Source organism: Dasypus novemcinctus, chromosome 20 (assembly GCF_030445035.2).
Source record: "Dasypus novemcinctus isolate mDasNov1 chromosome 20, mDasNov1.1.hap2, whole genome shotgun sequence".
NCBI lineage: Eukaryota > Metazoa > Chordata > Mammalia > Cingulata > Dasypodidae > Dasypus > Dasypus novemcinctus.
This window is the reverse complement of record NC_080692.1, coordinates 53,155,369-53,173,851: the sequence shown is the minus strand read 5'-3', so window position 1 is coordinate 53,173,851 and position 18,483 is coordinate 53,155,369. Positions and strand designations below refer to the sequence as shown.

At 44.1% G+C, this 18,483-nt stretch overlaps 1 protein-coding gene across 9 annotated transcripts in view; it reads right to left on the bottom strand.

Moving 5' to 3' along the window:
* Positions 1–18,483, bottom strand: part of FGD4 (FYVE, RhoGEF and PH domain containing 4) — a 216,161-nt gene that overhangs the window by 88,013 nt on the left and 109,665 nt on the right. Inside the window, exon 1 of one of the 9 annotated variants that reach the window (XM_058283029.1) lies at positions 8,174–8,360. The exons of the other annotated variants lie outside the window; for them this stretch is intronic. Coding sequence (XP_058139012.1) covers positions 8,174–8,189 — 16 coding nt within the window. The 5' untranslated portion in view covers positions 8,190–8,360. Of the gene's footprint in view, positions 1–8,173; positions 8,361–18,483 lie in introns of those variants that run through there. 9 annotated transcript variants of the gene reach the window in all.

The window sequence follows — 18,483 nt, the reverse complement described above, 5'->3', positions numbered from 1 at the left end:
CAGAGAGAATTTACAGCTCTTGCCCTAAATAATCATGGCACCAACCCACAGGTTAGTGCTTGAATTTTCCAGCCTGGTTCACACACAGGGAGTAGTGTGGCTTTGGGTAAGTAAAAACTTGGAGATTTTGGGGGGCTCCCTGGCACTGTCATGAAACAGCTGGTCTATCTCGGCTTACTCGTGTGTGTACTTAGTAAATTAACAGCGTGGTGGAGAAGGACCTTCCCTTCCTACTGGGCTAAACCCTGCACGCCTCACATGCTACTGCGGCAGCTGCGTCCTAGTATTTTTAGCAAAACTTATCTTCCAGCTGTCCACTGCATGGGAATCAGTGGGTCCACGGGCTTGGCCCCTCTTGAATTCACCCAGTCAGCAGATCTGACCCCTGACTACACATTAGAATCACCTGTGGAGCTTTGAACCCGAAACTGCAACCACAAACCAACAAAAACTGCCTCTCTGGGAGGTGGGCCAGGTGTCAGCAGGTTTCAGCGTTTCCCAGGCGATTCCAACATGCAGTCACAGTAAGGAATTACTCTTCTTGGTATTAGCAGGAGGCTTGGATCAAGTTGGTACTTGCAGTGGCAGCTGTATGACATGAATTCCATAATGTTGAGCCTTATATCGTAAAGTGGGGACACCATAAAAAAAAATACTGACAAATTTAATAGAAATGATTTGGGTTCACAGTATCCTGCAGCTTTTGTATACAATACAGCCAATATTTACATGCCAATTAATATGACAGGTAAAAATAAGATTATCTGGGGAAGTGGATGTGGCTTAAGTGATAGAGCTTCCGCCTACCATATGGGAAGACCCAGGTTCGATCCCTGGGGCCTCCTCGTGAGAAAGAAGAAGAGAAAGCATGCTGTGCGGCATGCCCGTATAGAGAGCCAAGTGCCTGGGCAGTGAGCCAAGTGCCCACATGGTGAGCTGAATGCCCATGCGAGTGTGCACATGGCAAGCCAGTGCCTGCGCAAGTGAGTCACGCAGCAAGATGATGACTCAGCAGAGGCGAGACAAAGGGGAGAGTCGAGGTGAAGCGCAGCAGAGATCAGGAACTGAGGTGGCGCAATTGACAGGGAACCTCTCTACACATCAGAGGTCCCCAGGATCGAATCCTGGTGAATCCTAGAGGAGAAAGACGAGAAGAGAAAGAGAAGAGGAAGAGAAGAGGAAGAGGAAGAGAAGACAAAAAAGAGAAACAGATACAGAAGATCACACAGTGCATGGACACAGACAGCAAAAAGAGCAGGGAGGGGGAGGGGAAGGGGAAGGAAAAATAAAGGCAGCCTATTTTTTAAAAAATAAAATTATCTTATTCTGGAATCCACTGCTGAGAAAACCCAGATGCCCCTGGTACACATGAAAAACTACCGTCAGGAACCTCCTGAATTCAAAAGAAGGTTATTTCAGGCTAACAAACAGCACGGCGAGCTCGGCTGTGAAAACAGAGACTTCTGAAACAAAGTTTTAAAATTTTACTGACTTCATACACTGACAGAAATCAAAACAGACATAAGAAAAGGACCTGAAGGGCCAAAGACAGCCAAGTTCTTCAGCCACGGCGTCTGGTTTATAAATTAACCTGAATCTTGGCTGTTCCTCTCCCTTTACCCACTGCCAAACTATTTTCCATTTATACAAAACAAAGTATGGCAGGTCCAGAGAAGAAAATCAAAATGGTCAGCGCTTCGTAAGTCCACAAGGATGCGATCAAAACCAAACAGCCTGCCTTTCTCGCGCGCACAGGCGTCCAGATGTGGCTGGCGCACTGATGGCATCTTCTCTGGTTCACTCTCCTGAGCTTGTTTTCTCTGGAGTTTCGGGGGCTGAACTACCCCAGCATAATGGCTTCTTTGCACTGCGCTTGCTTCAAGGTGCCCGCTTCAGTCATCCACGGCCTGTGCCGCGCGGGGCACTGCCCTCGCTGAGTGACGCGCGGACGCTGTCCCTGTGCTCACACCTGCGCTGAGCTCCCGGCAGCCACGCGAACCCGCGCCCCAGCAAGGACGGGCTCCTGGGGGAGAAGCAAGGCTAAGGCTATCGGAAATGTTCTTTTTTATCTCCCTAGAAGGAAACACTGTGGATTACTAAAATTACAGATTGCAAAGTCAAAATTTTGACATTAAGTACTTGCTTTGTGACCATGGGAAAGTCATTTAACTTCCTTATAAATTAGAGAAATACTTCACTGGTCTAATTTCCTTGTTTAGACACAGGCCACGGGTAGAACGCAAAAGCCTATTTTGTTGGGCAACTTCTAAAGACATTGGAAAAGCTAGATTATTTAGCTCTCATAACGTCCTGGAGACACCCTACCCATCCCCACTGTCAAGCGTGAGCCCACCTCTTTCAGGACAAGGATGAGCGGAGGTCCCATTCCCTGGACGTCTCTCCTTCCCGCTCGCTCTCCGCCCCTTGCTGCTCTCCGTCATCCCCGGCCGCCCTTGGCGAGGCCACAGCAGCGCTGCGAGGCCAGCTTCTAGCCACGCAGGGGACTCTTCAATCACGCAAAAGTGAAGAGCAAATACTCCTTTCCCAGATTTTTTTCCGACTGAGAGAGGAAGTTAGGAAAGAAAATTAAGCCAATTCATCAAAAGAAAACGGCTCTTCTAATTCTGACTTTCAAAACTGCATTACTTAGCCCATGTTTGCCCAAGCCTCATACGATTATTCCTATGAAGAAAGCGTCCTCTTGCCTATTCAGTGGTGAAACCAATCTTACTACACCCTTGTTCAATCTTTTGAAGGGACCGAAAGGCCCGCAGGGAAAGGCTCTGGTTTACATCGGGACCTTTAGACAGGAGCCCCCAGCAGGGCCCCTCGCCCTCCTCCATGCCACGCGCTCACGCTCCACCTTTCCTGTTCCACGGACCCTCTGCCAGGCAGGTGAACACGGACCCCTCACTAAGTCCACACCACACACCACACTGTGTTAGTTAATAAATACACCACAACCGCACCAAGAACAGTGCCTTTGTTTTTAAAGATTTATTTTATTTCTCCCCATCCCCTGTCCTGCTGTTTTTGCTGTCTGTGTCCATTTACTGTGTGATCTTCTGCATCTATTTCCCTTTTGATCTTCTCTTCTCATCTTTCTCCTCTAGGATTCCCCGATGTGGAGAGAGATTCCCTGTCAATTGTACCACCTCAGTTCCTGGTTTCTGCTGCACGTCACCTTAACTCTCCCCTCTGTCTCTCTCCTGTTGCTTCATCGTCTTGCTGCGTGACTCACTTGTGTGGCCACTGGCTCGCCATGTGGGCACTCAGCTCACCCCACGGGCACTTGACTCACCACACGGGCACTGGCTCGCTGTGCAGGCACGCTTTCTCTTCTTCTTTTTCACCAGAACGCCCCAGGGATCGAACCTGTGTCCTCTCATATGGTAGGTGGCCCTATCACTCGAGCCACATCCGCTTCCCAAACAATCCTTTTTTGAATTTCAGTTCACACTCACAGACCCCTGGTCCAGAGCCCCTACTCTAGCCATGGTCCCGCGCTCTACTCCTGCTGCTCGCCACTCTTCCCACCTCTGTGCGCTGACTGTTCTCCTCCTTTAAGTCAGTCTTTCTCTCAACACTCCTGCTCTCCAATCCCAGCTCACATCACCTGTTCTTCGGGGAAGTCTCCTTGAATCAACCAAAGTTGTTCTTCCTTTTTTATTCTCCAAACATGTATACTGAACCTCACTGTGACACTTGTCATGCAGAATCACTGTTTTTTAGATGTCTAATGCTGGAGACACACTTGAACTTTCTGAGGGCAGGGGTATTTTAAAAAGCTGTTTTTAGGATTCAGTCTAGTAAATATAGTTATATTTCCTGTCTAAACACTGTCCTTGATCTAAGTTGTCCATTTTGGACTAAATATATTCTTTGTTCAATATTTTTACTATTTTGTTATTTTATACTCTAAATAAGCAACTCTAATGGAAATCAAGAAATATTTTAATTGGTTAATGTTAAAAGAGAAACACATGGTATCTCATATAAGTTGGTAACTCTGCTTATTAATTATTAGGGAGCTTAAATTTACACCAAAAAAATCACAAAAAGCATTTTGAGTGTTTTATAGTTCTTTTTCCTATAGTCAAAATAGATTCCATATTTCTCAGAACTGATATAATAACTTGTCATCATTAATCTCTGGATCAAATATATTATCATACAGCAAATTTCAGTTAATAAATTTTAGCTGTTAAAATTTTTTAAATTCAGGTAATTTCCAATTATCAGATGAATTTGGAAAAAATTGTCTGAAGTATAAATACACAATTAATCCTTACACTTTAATTCATACACTAGTTTTCTACACCTCCAAATCAAACTTTGCAAGAATTATGAGAAAACATTTTTAGATCATTATATTTTATTTTCTTAACTCCCTCCTGCGGAAGTATCTCAAAGAATGAAGTACCTACATGTAGAAGGACAAAAAGAAAGGAGAGCTTTGCAAACAAAAAGGATGACCTTCACCGGCAACGTGTGCCTTGACAGGGCTATTACTATTTAAATATTCTACATATAGAATAGGAATACATAGTCATTTCTGTGGGGTTTTGTCTTTGTCATTATTTTCAGTGATGAGCAAAAAGATGCGAGTCAATTGAGAAACAAAGGGAGATAATTATATATTACAGCTTATGTAAAGTTAGTCAAATTAACAGTGGTGCATAGAAAAATACACAGAAATTTAAAACCATATTCGTGTCTTAAGACAACTTCAACAAAAGGAGTATCTTCTTTAATACATAACAAAACATCTCAATTTTCTCTCTCCATCCTGTTGTAATTACTTCTCTACATGCAGACGTGGTTCCCCAAATGTCTTGCTCTCACAGCGCAAAGCTTCCCCGCCTCTTCCTTCTCTCCCCCAGGAGCCCGGTAATTCATTCATTTAAAACCATTCACCCAGCCCACCCACAGGCTCCACTCTACTGGTCTCACAACCCACCCACCCCTTTCTACCACAGATCTTTACAAGGTAGATCGACGAAGCCTCAAGGACTTCCACGGACACTTGATTCTCAAACTAGGCTTATCAAGGAAGAGACCAGAAAGAGAGACGAAGGGCAGGAAGTGGAGAGCACTGCAAAAATTCATGGTTTGTTCATTTCTCTTCTATCCGTCCATTAAGCTTTAAAATTTCCTGGCAGATAAAGGTGTAGGAAAGGGTATTAGAAACGTATGACTGTGAAGTGGACGTGACTCAAATGACAGAGCGTCCGCCTGCCATGTGGAGGGTCTGGGGTTCAAACTCAGGGCCTCCTGGCCCGTGTGGAGCTGGCCCACACACAGTGCTGCTGCACCCTGCCACGCCACGCAGGGGTGCCCCCGCATAGGGGAGCCCCACGCGCAGGGAGTACCCCCGTAAGGAGAGCCGTCCAGAGTGAAAAAAAAAACGCAGCCCACCCAGGAGTGGCACCACACACGCGGAGAGCTGGCGCAGCAGGATGGCACGACAAAAGGGAGACGCAGTTTCCCAGTGCCGCCTGATGGTGTGGGCGGATGCAGAGGAGCAAGCACGTGGCTAGTGGACGCAGCAGACAACAGGGGGAAGGGGAGAGAAATAAATAGGAATAAATCTTAGAAAAGAGACAAATGACTTCATTCAGCAAATATTAACCAAGCACCCAGTATATCCGTTCCTTTCTAGGCCTAGGGCTATAGCGTGGACAACACACACAAAACAAAGGCAGTTACACAACATACTCTATGACAGCCACGCTGGGCAAGGGGCCGCAAGGAAGGGCTCGGGATAAGCTGGCCATTGCGCCGAGGAGGCGGCGAGCGGAACACGCGCACCCTGGGAGGACCCTGGCCGAGCAAACCCGTGCAAGTCCTGGAGCACCCAACGCGTCAAGGAGAGCAGGACAGAGCGGGTGGCCCTGCTGGGCACTGGGGTCAGGAGTCAGGAGAGGGCACAGGGCAGGACCTCGCGTGGCCCACGGTCCAGGTCTCCTTGGAGAGCGAGGGCCTCCACTGAGGGGCCGCGGGAGAGGACGACGACGTGATTCTAAACGGCTTGGTCAGCTGCCGGTGGGCGAACAGACTGGGGTGGCTGCGCAGGTCAGGAGCTGCCAGGGCAACCCGGGGGGTCGGCAGCAGGAGAAGCAGGCGTGGAAGAGTCTGACAGTTTTGAAGCAGGATTTGTCAGCACATCAGGTGTGTGCAGGAGAGAGGGACCCCAGGAGGGCTACGCCGCGACCCGAGCGCGCGAACCTTGCGACGTGCTGGCAAAGGCGGCCACCATGCAATGGTGTTTTGATTTTCTTTGAAATTAAAAAAAGACTCCTGTCTGCACTCATTCTCTAAGAGCAGAACGGGCTGATTCCCTGCCAAGGGGTAATAACCGCAAGTGGAATGAACAACTTCTTTGACTGATACCATTTTTCCTTCTGTAGGCGTTTTCCTTCCGTCCACTTCAACGTGTATCCACCCAACGAGAGACCCCATCACTTAGCGCGGGGCCACCCTCGGGAGGCCCTGATTTGGTCAGCGCGCACTAGGCACTGTGGTGGGCGCGGGACGAGGCCAGGGCCAGGGCCTTTGCCGAGAGAGAAGGTGCTGTCCGAGGACGGGCAAACCCACAAGCACGTGGGAAGATGCCCTTCCGTCTCGTGAATGGACGCTGTCCACTGTCTAGGGAGAGCTGGCCAAGTCTCATTTAACCTTTTATTGCAACTTAAGTTACACGGTTCGGATGGGTCTTAAATGAGGATCAAATTGTCATCCCTCCAAAGAATTACACAATACTTCCTACTGAGTCACTCACTTGTCATAGACTATTTTTCACTTTTAAGTTTTCATGCCTACAAGCTTATGTTTAAAAAAGGAAAGTTTCTCCAAGTCATTGAAAAAGAGGTGTTTTACAAATACCACTACTCTAAATTCGCATATCTGAAATGCTCTTAGATGACCTAGAGGCAATAAAATAACCAGCAGGATGGGCAGGAAGTGCTACAGTGCTCTTTTCTATTAAAACCTTAAAAGGAACTTCCAGAGCCTGCAGGGGCCACGCACATCAAAGGGCTGCACTGGGGCTGAAGCTGCCGCGGGCCGTTCGCTGCGGCTTCCAGTGTCCTCTCTCCCACCTGGGCTGCCCACCGCTGTCCCAGGGCCAACGACGCATCAGGCTGAGAGATGCAACGAGAAGGGACAGCGCTGCTTCAGGAGAAAGGGAACTCGGACAAGGTGGAGAGAAAGTACTTCCATTTCGCCATGTTTCCTTTTTTAAAATGTCAGAGTACGATTCTAAACCGTGGAGGCCGGGAAACCCCAGGAGCGGGCGCAGGGCGCCAGGGGCCGCCGCACCCTGCCGGCTCCTGCACAGAAGGAAACCATCCCACTCCCACCCTTCCAGCCCTGAGCTTCAGGTTGTCTAGTTTAGGGAACCCTCTTCAGGGACGTTTATATCCACGCAGAAAAAAACGTAAAAATAGCTAAGCAAATGAACCCATTTTGTTTTTTTTAAAGTATTTTTAGCAGAAATTTCCTGTCACATGTTTAAATTTCTACCACACCGCAGAATTTCATTCCTATTTGAAAGAATCAATTTCTCACTAATATGCTCTCTAGAATATTCCAGGAATATTACTTAAAACTAATGGTTATTACTACTAACGACTTTTTAAAAAAAACAAACCCATGCTTGTCTCTAGAATGTTGTCTTATATGGAAAAATAAGTAGTACCCACCCCTTGAACATCCTTGCCAAAACAAAATGACTGGGAGGGTGGGAATTTGTTATTGTTTTTAAGAGAACAGTGCTTCACGCTGTAGCACTAGAAACACAGGATATCTTAGCTTTGTTCACACCAGAAATGGAAGGGGAAAAAGAAAACTTTTGCTTTCCTTCTCTTCATTCCTTCCCTGAATGCCTGAATTTTCCAACTCTACTAATGTTGGTAAAAATCAGTCAAAAATAGAACCACTAAACAATTTTGCATTTAGCTAATTCAGAAGCTTCTTCCTGGAAGAGCCAAATGTACTATAAATAGTACATTTGTTAATGTTAAAGTTGAAAAGCAATGTGAAACGTATTCTTAACTTTTAAACAAAACCAGACTCTGCGCTTTTATGTCCCACAGCATGTTTTATAAACTGACATACACACTGGGGAAAAAACCTGCATGAAAAAGATATACTTGAAAATGAAACCACTTACCTTTATCAGTGGCCATGATTTCCCATATTCTGATAATTAGCCTAACCCGGGTGATAAGAAAACACTTGGCCCCCCTCTTCTAAAGTTCAGGTGATAACCCTCCCTCCCGGTTGAGAGACACATGGGCTGGAGCCCACAGAGTCAGCCGGCAGCTGTGCCACCCGTCCCCACTGCGCCCAGACCTCCCTGCTCAGAGATAACCTCTCGCCGCCTCGCCACACCTCCCCGAGGGCTGTTTTGTGGAGAGTGCGTGGGGATAGGCTTCTGTTTATGACAGCAGAGGACGTGCGCCTCCAGATGCTCAAGAAGTGCCTTTGGGAGTAGGACTTTTATAAACTGACTAATGCTGTGACTATTAGCAATGCTCTAGGAAAGCAAACGTGAAAGCACTTTTCTTCCATTTTAACCAGTTCCATGCCTTCAATCAAAAAAGGCTGTGGATTCAGGATTCACAAGCTTAGGATGTCAAATTCTCATTTTTAATGACCTTAAAAATGCTATTTCACTGTTTTAAGCTCAGTTCATTGATTTTGGTGAACGCAAATAGTGCTGCATGAATAAATATTAAGCGTACCCTCCCTCAAGAAACTAAATCTTGTGTGTTATTTTGGAACACTGGTAAAATAATCGTTACTCATTTTTACGTATCTTTATAAGTTTACATAATTTAATCAGCACTTTAAAAATTTCTCAAAGCCTTGCAAAATGAGAAACTGTCAGAACTAAACTACGAACCCCCCTCCTGCACAGGTGAAACAATCGCTGCCATCCCTCCATGTCCAGATGCGATGGGTTTCAAACTCAGGGTCGACCAGAAGCACCTGGAGCGCCTGGTCCAGCGCAGCCTGCAGGGTCCTCGCTTAATTCAGCCAGTCTGCGGTGGCTGGAATCTGCATTTCTAATGGGCTCCCTGCGGGGCCTGGGCTGGCCTGGGACTGCACTTGGAGGACCAATGGGGCAGACAGCTACTGCCTGGGAGCCCTGACTCAGGCTGGGGGCCCAGAGTGCTGGTCAGGTGCACGCCCGCGCGGTACCTGCGGCTTCATACCATGCCCAGCTCAGAATCAGCTCGAGGCTCGGTTACACACCTAGCCCACGCGTTGGTTCCCAGGAGCTTCCCCGCAGTGGCCACCAGCTCATCAGGAAATGGGGGTTATCAGCTTGATAATCCGAATGAATGTTTGCATATACGGCATGGATAAAAGCACGGAATTAAAACATGGAGAAATGGGGTCAAACAAAAAGAAAAAGTCTCAGTTGTCTTTTACTTCCTTACCTACATGTGTTTAAATTTCACAATGCAGAAAACTGTTAGATATAATTCCAAGACCATTTAGCCTTGGCAAATTTCAACAATTTAAAAAACAGACTATTTCCCTGTCACAAAAATGCCTCAACTGCTGTCCTTCCTGAGCTTTGATAGCAATGTTTAAATTGTAATCTTGGGTTTGGTTTGTCAAACAAAACACCTGTTTTTTTATAACTAACATTTGCTTTGTGTCAGGTGCTATGTTAAATACTTTCCATGTGGTATTTCATTAAATTTTCACCAACAACATTCTGTAGGGTAATGATAATTTATCACCATTTTACCTAAGAGAAAACTAGTTGTAAGAGGTTAAAGACCTTGGCCAGTCACACTAATATTAAGAAAATCTTTAAGAAATTAAATTCACTTTTGCACAACAAATGAAGATTTTAGGGAATTCACTGTTGAATCTTTGTTAAAATTCGGAAAACTAAAACACGGTTTGCAGCTAAGAAACAATAATTAAAATAAACATAACTATTACGATTGACTCTCAGTTGTCTGAAAGTGGATAATCTACAATTATATGTACCATCTACCGCACACTTAAATCATCCCAAACAGCCCTTCAACCAGGGAATGGACAAACAAACGGTGGCACATGGTTACAATGGCATAGTGCTCAGCAATAAAAAGGAATGAAGTAATAAGTATGCTCACATATGCACTAGGAAAAAAAAACTTAAATGCTGCCTATGTGTAATTCCATATGACACTCTGGAAAAGGCAAACCTAGAACGACAGAAAAACAAACGAACAGATCTGAAGTTGCCAGGAGCTGTTGTGGGGAGGGACGGATTGGCTACAAAAGGCCACAGTGGAATTCTGGAAGGTGACAGCCCCTTCGGTACCTTCACTGTGGAGCTGGTTACATGGCTACATGCGTTTGCAAAACTCAAAGAACTGTACGATGAAAAGGGTGAAGGTGAATTATCCCTTAATTTTAAAAAATTAAGGGGCTAATAGAGGCATTCTATTCTTTTAAAACACAAGAGGCTCATGATTCTTTGTCTTGGATAGTGAGAACTCAAAAATCGATGATTTTAGGTACATCCATTGCCTTTTCTCATCTTCAGTGGTTAGTTGTATCTGCCTCTGTGATTTTAAAAAGTTTTGGCAAATTTTAAAAAAACTAGCTCCCCATACAAAGTCCATTTCTTGAACTCTGAAGTTTATGACAGCATATTGCATAGAACCTTTCAAATAAATATATCTAGATCATTTATTAAGCTTATTTGCCATAGATATCAGTCCTGAAAAATACCGAAAATCCACGCCTAATAACTATTCCCAGAACATCCTGTGCACTGAAGACTTTAGCAGGTGTTCTCTCCTCTTTGTACAGTTATTTCTGTACACAATCTATTGAATAAGGAACTTACAAAGTTCTGACAAACTTACATGTGGTATTTTGGAACCATTTGCTTTTCATTATATTGAACTTACTTTTCTTTTTATGAAAGGCTACCTTATTACTTTCAACTGCTTACCAAGAGACATTTATAATGAAAATCATCTAAAATGAAAATGTTAGCATGCAGTACGTGTTTCCTGAATTAAAATATATTAATGTTTTAGAAAGGGTGTGTGGGGGTGGTAGACAAAATTGTAGGCCTCAGCATTTTTATTTAAAGCTAACTGGCACATCATCTATCATATATTGGAAAACTTTCTTGTAGATTAAGGCAAAGTTGGTTTTTATAAATTATTATTAATAAACATAATCTGACAATAAAATAACAGGACAATTATACCAAGTGAATGTAAATATTTAACTCTGTTCAGAAAAAACATGGAGGAGAAAAAAAAAAAATAGAAGTACATTTGGCTTTCCGCTATCTCCTAACGAATAATCCTCAGATTGGTTCTCCAATGTTATTTGACCAGGGGACAATCTCCATTGTCACAGAATTAAACTAATCTGACTCTTAACCTGTTTTGCATTCTTTAGGATTCTAATAATGGTCAAGAATACTTTGTATTAAAATTACCTCATTGGCTTAAAAAAAGCAACCCATTTTAAAATAAAACAAACACCAAGTTGATGAATAATTTCCACTTTGCCTATCTGTGAGCCTTAATGAAGTAAGGCCTGGAAAATCATGAATCATCCATGGCAGGTAAATCCTGTTGCTTGAATATTTTTATAACAAGCTGTTTTTGCACAGATCTTCTAAGTAAATCTATTATCCTTGAACCTCATTCTTTTATTTTTTTCTTTAAGATTTTATTTCTTTCTCCCTCCCCCTCCCTCCGCCCCAGTTGTCTGTTCTCTGTGTCTATTTTTGCTGAGTAATTTTCTTTGTCCACTTCTGTTGTTGTCAGCCGCACGGGAATCTGTCTTTCTTTTTTTGTTGCGTCATCTTGCTGTGTCAGCTCTCCATGTGTGATGCCATTCCTGAGCAGGCTGCACTTTCTTTTGCGCTGGGCGGCTCTTATGGGGCGCACTCCTTATGCGTGGAGCTCCCCTACGCAGGGGACACCCCTGTGTGGCACAGCACTCCTTGCGCGCATCAGCACTACGCATGGCCAGCTCCACATGGTCAAGGAGGCCCGGGGTTTGAACCGCGGACCTCCCATGTCATAGACGGATGCCCTAACCACTGGGCCAAGTCCGCTTCCCTCATTCTTTTATTTTTAAACAGTTAATTTTTTTCTATTACTTCTTCAGTGATATGTTCAATTAAAGTCCCAACTGAGGCAGGCTGGAAAGGGAGAGAGGGAGGTGGCAGGGACCTGGCAGAGAACACGGCTGTGAGGCCCCACCTGGAAAGCCCCTCCTGGAGAGACCCTGGCCCTGAGATCCCATTTGGAACTCACTGCAGGGTCAAGGGGAAGCCCTGGATACCTCCAACAACTGGCATCCCCATTGGTCCCCTGAGAGCTAGCAGGCAGGATCGTAAGGCAGCCAATCAGAGCAGCAAACAGCCGCCCCCCGCTCCCAGCATTAGGAAATGGGGAGGAAAGGCTTAAAAAGACCCAGCCCAGAGCCACATGCATGACTCATCCTGCAGCACACCCACCCCGTCTCGGATTGAGCCCTGCTTTTTTTTTCTGGTTTCTTTTTTTTAGATTTTTTTCTTTCTCCACACCCCCCTGCCCCCGTTGTCTGCTCTGTGTCCATTCACTGTGTGTTCTTCTGTGTCTACTTGTATTCTCATTAGGCAGCTCTGGGAACCAATCCTGGGACCTTCCGGAGTGGGAGAGAGGCGCCCATTCTCTTGCACCACCTCAGCTCCCTAATCTGCTGCGTCTCTTATTATCTCTCCTCTGTGTCTTTTTGTTGCATCACCTTGCTGCATCAGCTCTCTGTGTGGGCCAGCACTCCTGCATGGGGCAACTCTCTGCACAGGCCAGCTCTCCGCGTGGGACAGCTTGCCATCCAGGCCAGCTTACCCTCACCAGAAGGCCCTGGGTACCGAACCCTGAACCTCCTATATGGTAGATGGGAACCCAATTGCTTGAATCACATCCACTTCCTTTCTGGTTCTAAACTCTTTACTCCCTTGTCTACCCTATGGTATGTCCTTAAATTCTTTTATGTGACAAAGACCAGAACCTAAAAGCCCAGAACCTAGAGCTTTCTGCTAACATATTTGGCGAGCCAACCAGGAGACAAAGAGGCAAGTAAGGCCCCCAACCCCCAAAGACTGTGAGTTTTCCCCAATTAAAGCCTGTCTATGCCCTCTTTTGTTTTATTAGTGAGGCCCCCGAGACTCTCACCCTGGCCCTGCCCAGAAGTTTATTCCTTACTCAGTCCCTTTTAATTCATTACCTCTGGGGCCCATAAGGCTGTTTGCCTGTAAGCCACAGATCAGTTTCTGCTTCTTAGCATGCCTTTTAATGGCTGGTTTAATTGCAAATTCAGTCCCTGGCAGTGGCTATAAAATGAGCCCTCTCTCATGGACAATTTTTCTAAGACCTCTGTGAGAGTAGGCCAAAAGAAAGGTTTCAAGCCAGCCCTTTTCTAGGAAAAATCATGTGGCTTGGTAGCTGTGGTCTGGAACCTAGGCTCGGACTTCTCCCAAGACTAGTTCACCCTGGGGACACCAGGTGCATGTTCTCTGCAATTTCCAGGATGCCAGGAATCAGAGAAGAAATGCTAAATGTCCTCCAAGACTTAAGCATCTTGGGAGCTTCGGTTTGGAGAGCAACAGTTCAGTCCCGCCAGGATCTGGGACACTGGATCAGCTGACAAACTCTTTTTTTCCCATTTCTCCCTGAACAATAGGTGCAGCTTCTCCAGCATTCCAGCAGACTGCCCTTGGGGTGTCTTCCCAGGAATTGGGACAACTTGCCTACAGATGGTCTAAAAAGGAAGAGGCTAATCTTTTCCTGCCACACCACATGGCTACAGTATGGCCAAGAGTGGCCTCTGTATGGGACCCTGAATTCCAGGTAAACCTGTGTAAGAGGGAGGGAAACAGGCAGGTCTGAGAGCCAGAGACCCCGTGGTCGTGCTTCTTTAAAGGGATGAGTAAATGCACGACCAAACCGGCACGGTCAGGGACACTGCTCAGAGGCAGAGCCTAAACACCCAGCCTTCGTTCAAGGAAGCTGGTAGAGGCCAGTCTGCCTTGGATGAAAACTTTCCCTGGGCCCCAAACTTCCACTAACTCCCTTCTAGAAACAGCCTTCTCAATTTTCAACAGTCGAAACCATGCCACCAAGATGGAGAGGGGAAGGAATGGCGGGCCCAGGGCCCAGGACAGGCCTTGTAACTGCTGTGGTTAAAAGCACATCACCCCAGGGTCACCCGGACCGAGCCTCCACGCCAGCAGGAACCTGGCCCCAAGCTGCCTCACCACCCAGACAGCTGGGGCCTTGTCCCAGGGGAGGACGGAAGGGGTCTGAGGCCACACGAGAACCATCGAGCAGGAGGGGTCTCAGGGGACCCTTGACAGGACAGGTAAGAGTCTCAACTTCTTAGTTAACGTGGGAGCCAATTCCTCTGCCCTGGCCTGCCCTCCAGACCTCTCTAGGCTCAGCTGTGCCTAATGAGGGGAGTGAGTGGGGAATCGAGATCTAGGCCGTTTACTAAACCTCTCTCCTGTAGAACAAGGAAGCTCCTCACACTCATCAATTAAGACTAAAAAGTTCCTGGAGAACGGCTTCCATCAGGTCTTTCCCTGTGCTAAGTAGGTAAAATTCTCTCCTGTTGTAATTTGGGTTTAACCTTGTGTTTAACTTTTAAAATTGTGTTGGTTTAAATCTGTGTTTACTTTTGTCATTCTGCTCATGCCTAGGGACTCATAAATCAGATTTGGGATTCACCTGTTACAACTTGGGTAATGGTGAAAGGTAACCTAAAAATGAGTCTTTAAGTGTCAATACTATCTTGCAATTAGATTTGATATATAAACCACGAGTGGAATTAGTTCAACTGCTGGAAAAAGTGGAAAAACTTAGCAACATTAATATTACTAATAACATTGTTTTAGTTGCTTATTTAATAAAGTACCCAATTTGTTTTTAAAGTGAAAACTTACTAGAAACCATAACTAAGAGTAAGATCATTACATAGATGCCTCTATACTACAAAATGGCAAAAGCTGAGATTGCGGTCAGGGGTGGATTTAGCCTAAACCTACTATTGAGATGGTAATCTCACCTTTGTTTTTCATTACTTCAGGTCTAGCTTCAGCCCTTGCTTGTGCTTGCAGTAATAACAGTAATGATAAATTGAACTTTCCTTTGCACATGGCTATTTTGAGTCTAGCTTCTTCCCCAGTCCTACTGTTGTGATGGTAATTCTAAACTGAGTTTGTCTTTGTTTATGGTTATTTCAGGGCAGGCCTCACCTTTGTAATGGTAAGTACTCTATTCTCTGAATCCAGGGAAACTTCTGCTCCCCATGGCTTGGGGAAAGGTAAATCGAGACACCCCTGTCTCCTGTCCTTCAGGTGTTAATGCCCTGCTTTCTCTCATGATTATCCAGGTGATTATCAGGATTCCAGTTTACCTACTGTTGGCAAGAGCTGAGAGGGATTCCACGATCTTTAAGGCTGTGTGGTGGGAATCGTTGGCCATTGCGGTTAGACGTTCACTCTACCAGTCCAGTGGCTGCCAGAATCCTGTTTTCTCCAAGGACTGGGTAGTGGGGAACCTCCCACCTTGAGCATCAAGAATTCTGAAAGCAGCAGGTCATGAGAAAAAAAATCAATGTTCCCTGAGACTTCAATGATCTCAGTGAATGTATACTGGAATTACTGTTGTTCATCCAAGGTCTGTCAAAGTCAAAATGGGAAATAAGCAGAGCTCTAAAGTAAAGAGAAATTATGTAGATTGCATTTTAAGGCATTGGGAACAATTTGGTTATAAGCCAATAACTAAAGAATGAAATTCTTGTGCAAAACTGCATGGTCATGGTGCAGACCAGAATAATCAGAAATAGCCTTCAAAGAGATCTTTTAAATGTTATCTTACAGTTAAACTTACTTCGTAACAGAATGAGAATTATAAGTAATGCAAGTGAGTTGTGCGTTTGTGTTTAACTCTTTATTTTTGTATGCCTGTTTGCTCAAGTGTATATTTTCATACATTGGGATGGCAATATCAAATTAAATGAAAATCCTTAAAAGATATCTATTCAAGTTGTTAAAATGTGTGCTTATTCATGTGAATGAATATTCCTGGAGCCCAAATTAGGCTAAGCAGGATGGAAAGGTTATATAGAAATCTGAATATATTCAGAAAAGGGAAAAGTTTTCCTAAGCTCTTTGTCCTACCAGGCTCCCAGGGCTTTTTCTTTGTAAGAGCTATGGAGGAGGGGCTAGATGTGACAAGATAGAGGAACGTTAAGTTTAGCTTAAGACTTTTATCTACTAGGCTGCAGAATTAAGAATCAGAGTTTGTCCTGTAACTCCTCAATTTAAACCTTTTAATAGCCTTAAAATGAGTAATTAATAATCCAATTATCAAATTTCAGTAAAAGAAAAAGTCCTTGAAAGCTATGAAAAGATCTTTTCTAAATTATGATTAAAACAAATTAAACAATTAAAATATATTCCAGAACCTAGAAGTCAGTATGCTTTTAAGGTTATTAACAATTTTACAATTTTATTAAAAAGAAAAGAGGTTTTAGCCTCCTGTCAAGGAAAGGGTAAAAAAAAACATTTCTTGCATAAACTATAATGGTTTCAATTTTATTCAGCTTGGGTATTATCTCCCTATGTTTACAGAATACCAATTAAATAAATTAAGATAAAAGTTGCAAGTTCATGTTTAATGAAATATAGCTCTTATAGATCTGTCCTAAAGTGAAATGAATAGTTTTCACAGAACAGAATAAAGAATGTAAGACAAAACTTAAATGGATAAAGGTAAATTTCATTAGTTGCTAATTGTAGTTTAATAAGCTTAAAGGTAAAATGACTAATCAATGTAGTTATGGTTAGTTATAGGAAGTTTGCAAAAGAACTGTCTAAACTGAAGAATTTAAATGGCTAATTCCAGGAAGCCATTATTAATTAGAAACCTAAACTGATATTGATAACAAAAAGTAGCTTCATAACAGAAACCTGTCAGAGGCCACCTTAACCTGCATGTTAAGGTGGTGATAACCGAAGATAACCTTGATTCCATTAGGAATCTTAGTTTTTCATAAAATAATGGAGGAAGTAGTTTTAACTGTACTGCTGAAGTAAAATACCTGTTAATGTAATCATAGCAAAGGTGTAAAAGTAAAAAGTAAGTACTAATAGTTAAGTTCATTTAATATGTTATAAACTGCATTGGAAGTCTTTAGAAAGTATATAAAAATTAAGAGAGACTTCAGTATTGTCCAACTCTTGTGCATTCACACCAGGTCTTCAGTCACTGTATGGTGCCTCTCCACTTGAGTAACTGGCTAGGTCAGTCACTCTGACCCCTAAAACAATAAAAGTATCTACCACATCTGGATAGACTCCTGAAGTGGATGAAGAGTACACGGCAGTTTCAGACTCCTCCAGCAGCCAGCGATGGCTGGATATGGCCAAATGTACAATGGATATTGCCTCCAGACTGGCTTTGTTTCATAGGACTGAAGGGCACTATGCACCAGGCCAGTGAAACACTAGAGTCCACCCTTTAGAATTAACGGTGCTGCAGCATGCTGACTGTGTGAAGGACATACCAAGTGGAGGAATAATTACCAGAGTAATGTGAGTAGAACTTAAACACAATAGCCTTTATGGCCTGCTCCCATGGAAAGAGAACATGCATGGTACTGCAAACTTGGAGCTTACATGTATTAATTACAGCTCAAAGAGAAACTTAAGCATTGGTTAGTATTAAGTACTGTACCTATATGCCTGATGAATATAATAATATTGTACATGTTAGAAGTCCTGGTAAATTTGATTCATTTTATAAATAATTAATGAGTATGCCTATCAGATAAAGGAATAGCTCTCTTGAGTACTGTCTTCATTTTGCTTGCCATATGTTTGTCTTGTGGCCTATTCTGTCTTTTGAGTTTATGTCTAGGACAGTGCCTCTCTTCACACCTCTCCTAGATATCCTAGGCATAACCACTGCCATGGGAACTGGGGTTGGAAGTTTATACCAAACCCAGCAGGTCTACCACCATGTCTCCCTAGAGTTAACCAACAGCATAAAAAAACTCAAGGGAAAATGCTGTTTCCATCAGCTTTGGGAGGAGGCAGCCTCTGAAGGCACTTGGCCTTTCTCTCTCTCATGGTCCAGTAGGTCATGGCTGGCCCCCCTATTTTGGGCCTGATCACCACCATCCTCTTTATCCTTTTAAGCAGGACCATGTATCTTAAATTCTAATTAAGTCTATTTCTTCCAGAATCAGTGCCTTCCAGAAAAAGTATATTAGTCATGTGGGGATTTCATCCAGTTCCAACCACAGTGCCACACTGTCTTCTGTCAACTGCACTAGAATAGCCAGAGGGTTTAGTCTGTTAGGCAGGACCTACTGCCCCTAACCAGCAGGAAGCAACTACAGAAGAATGACCATCACCCTTCGACGTCCCCTTAAGAATAAGGGTGTGAA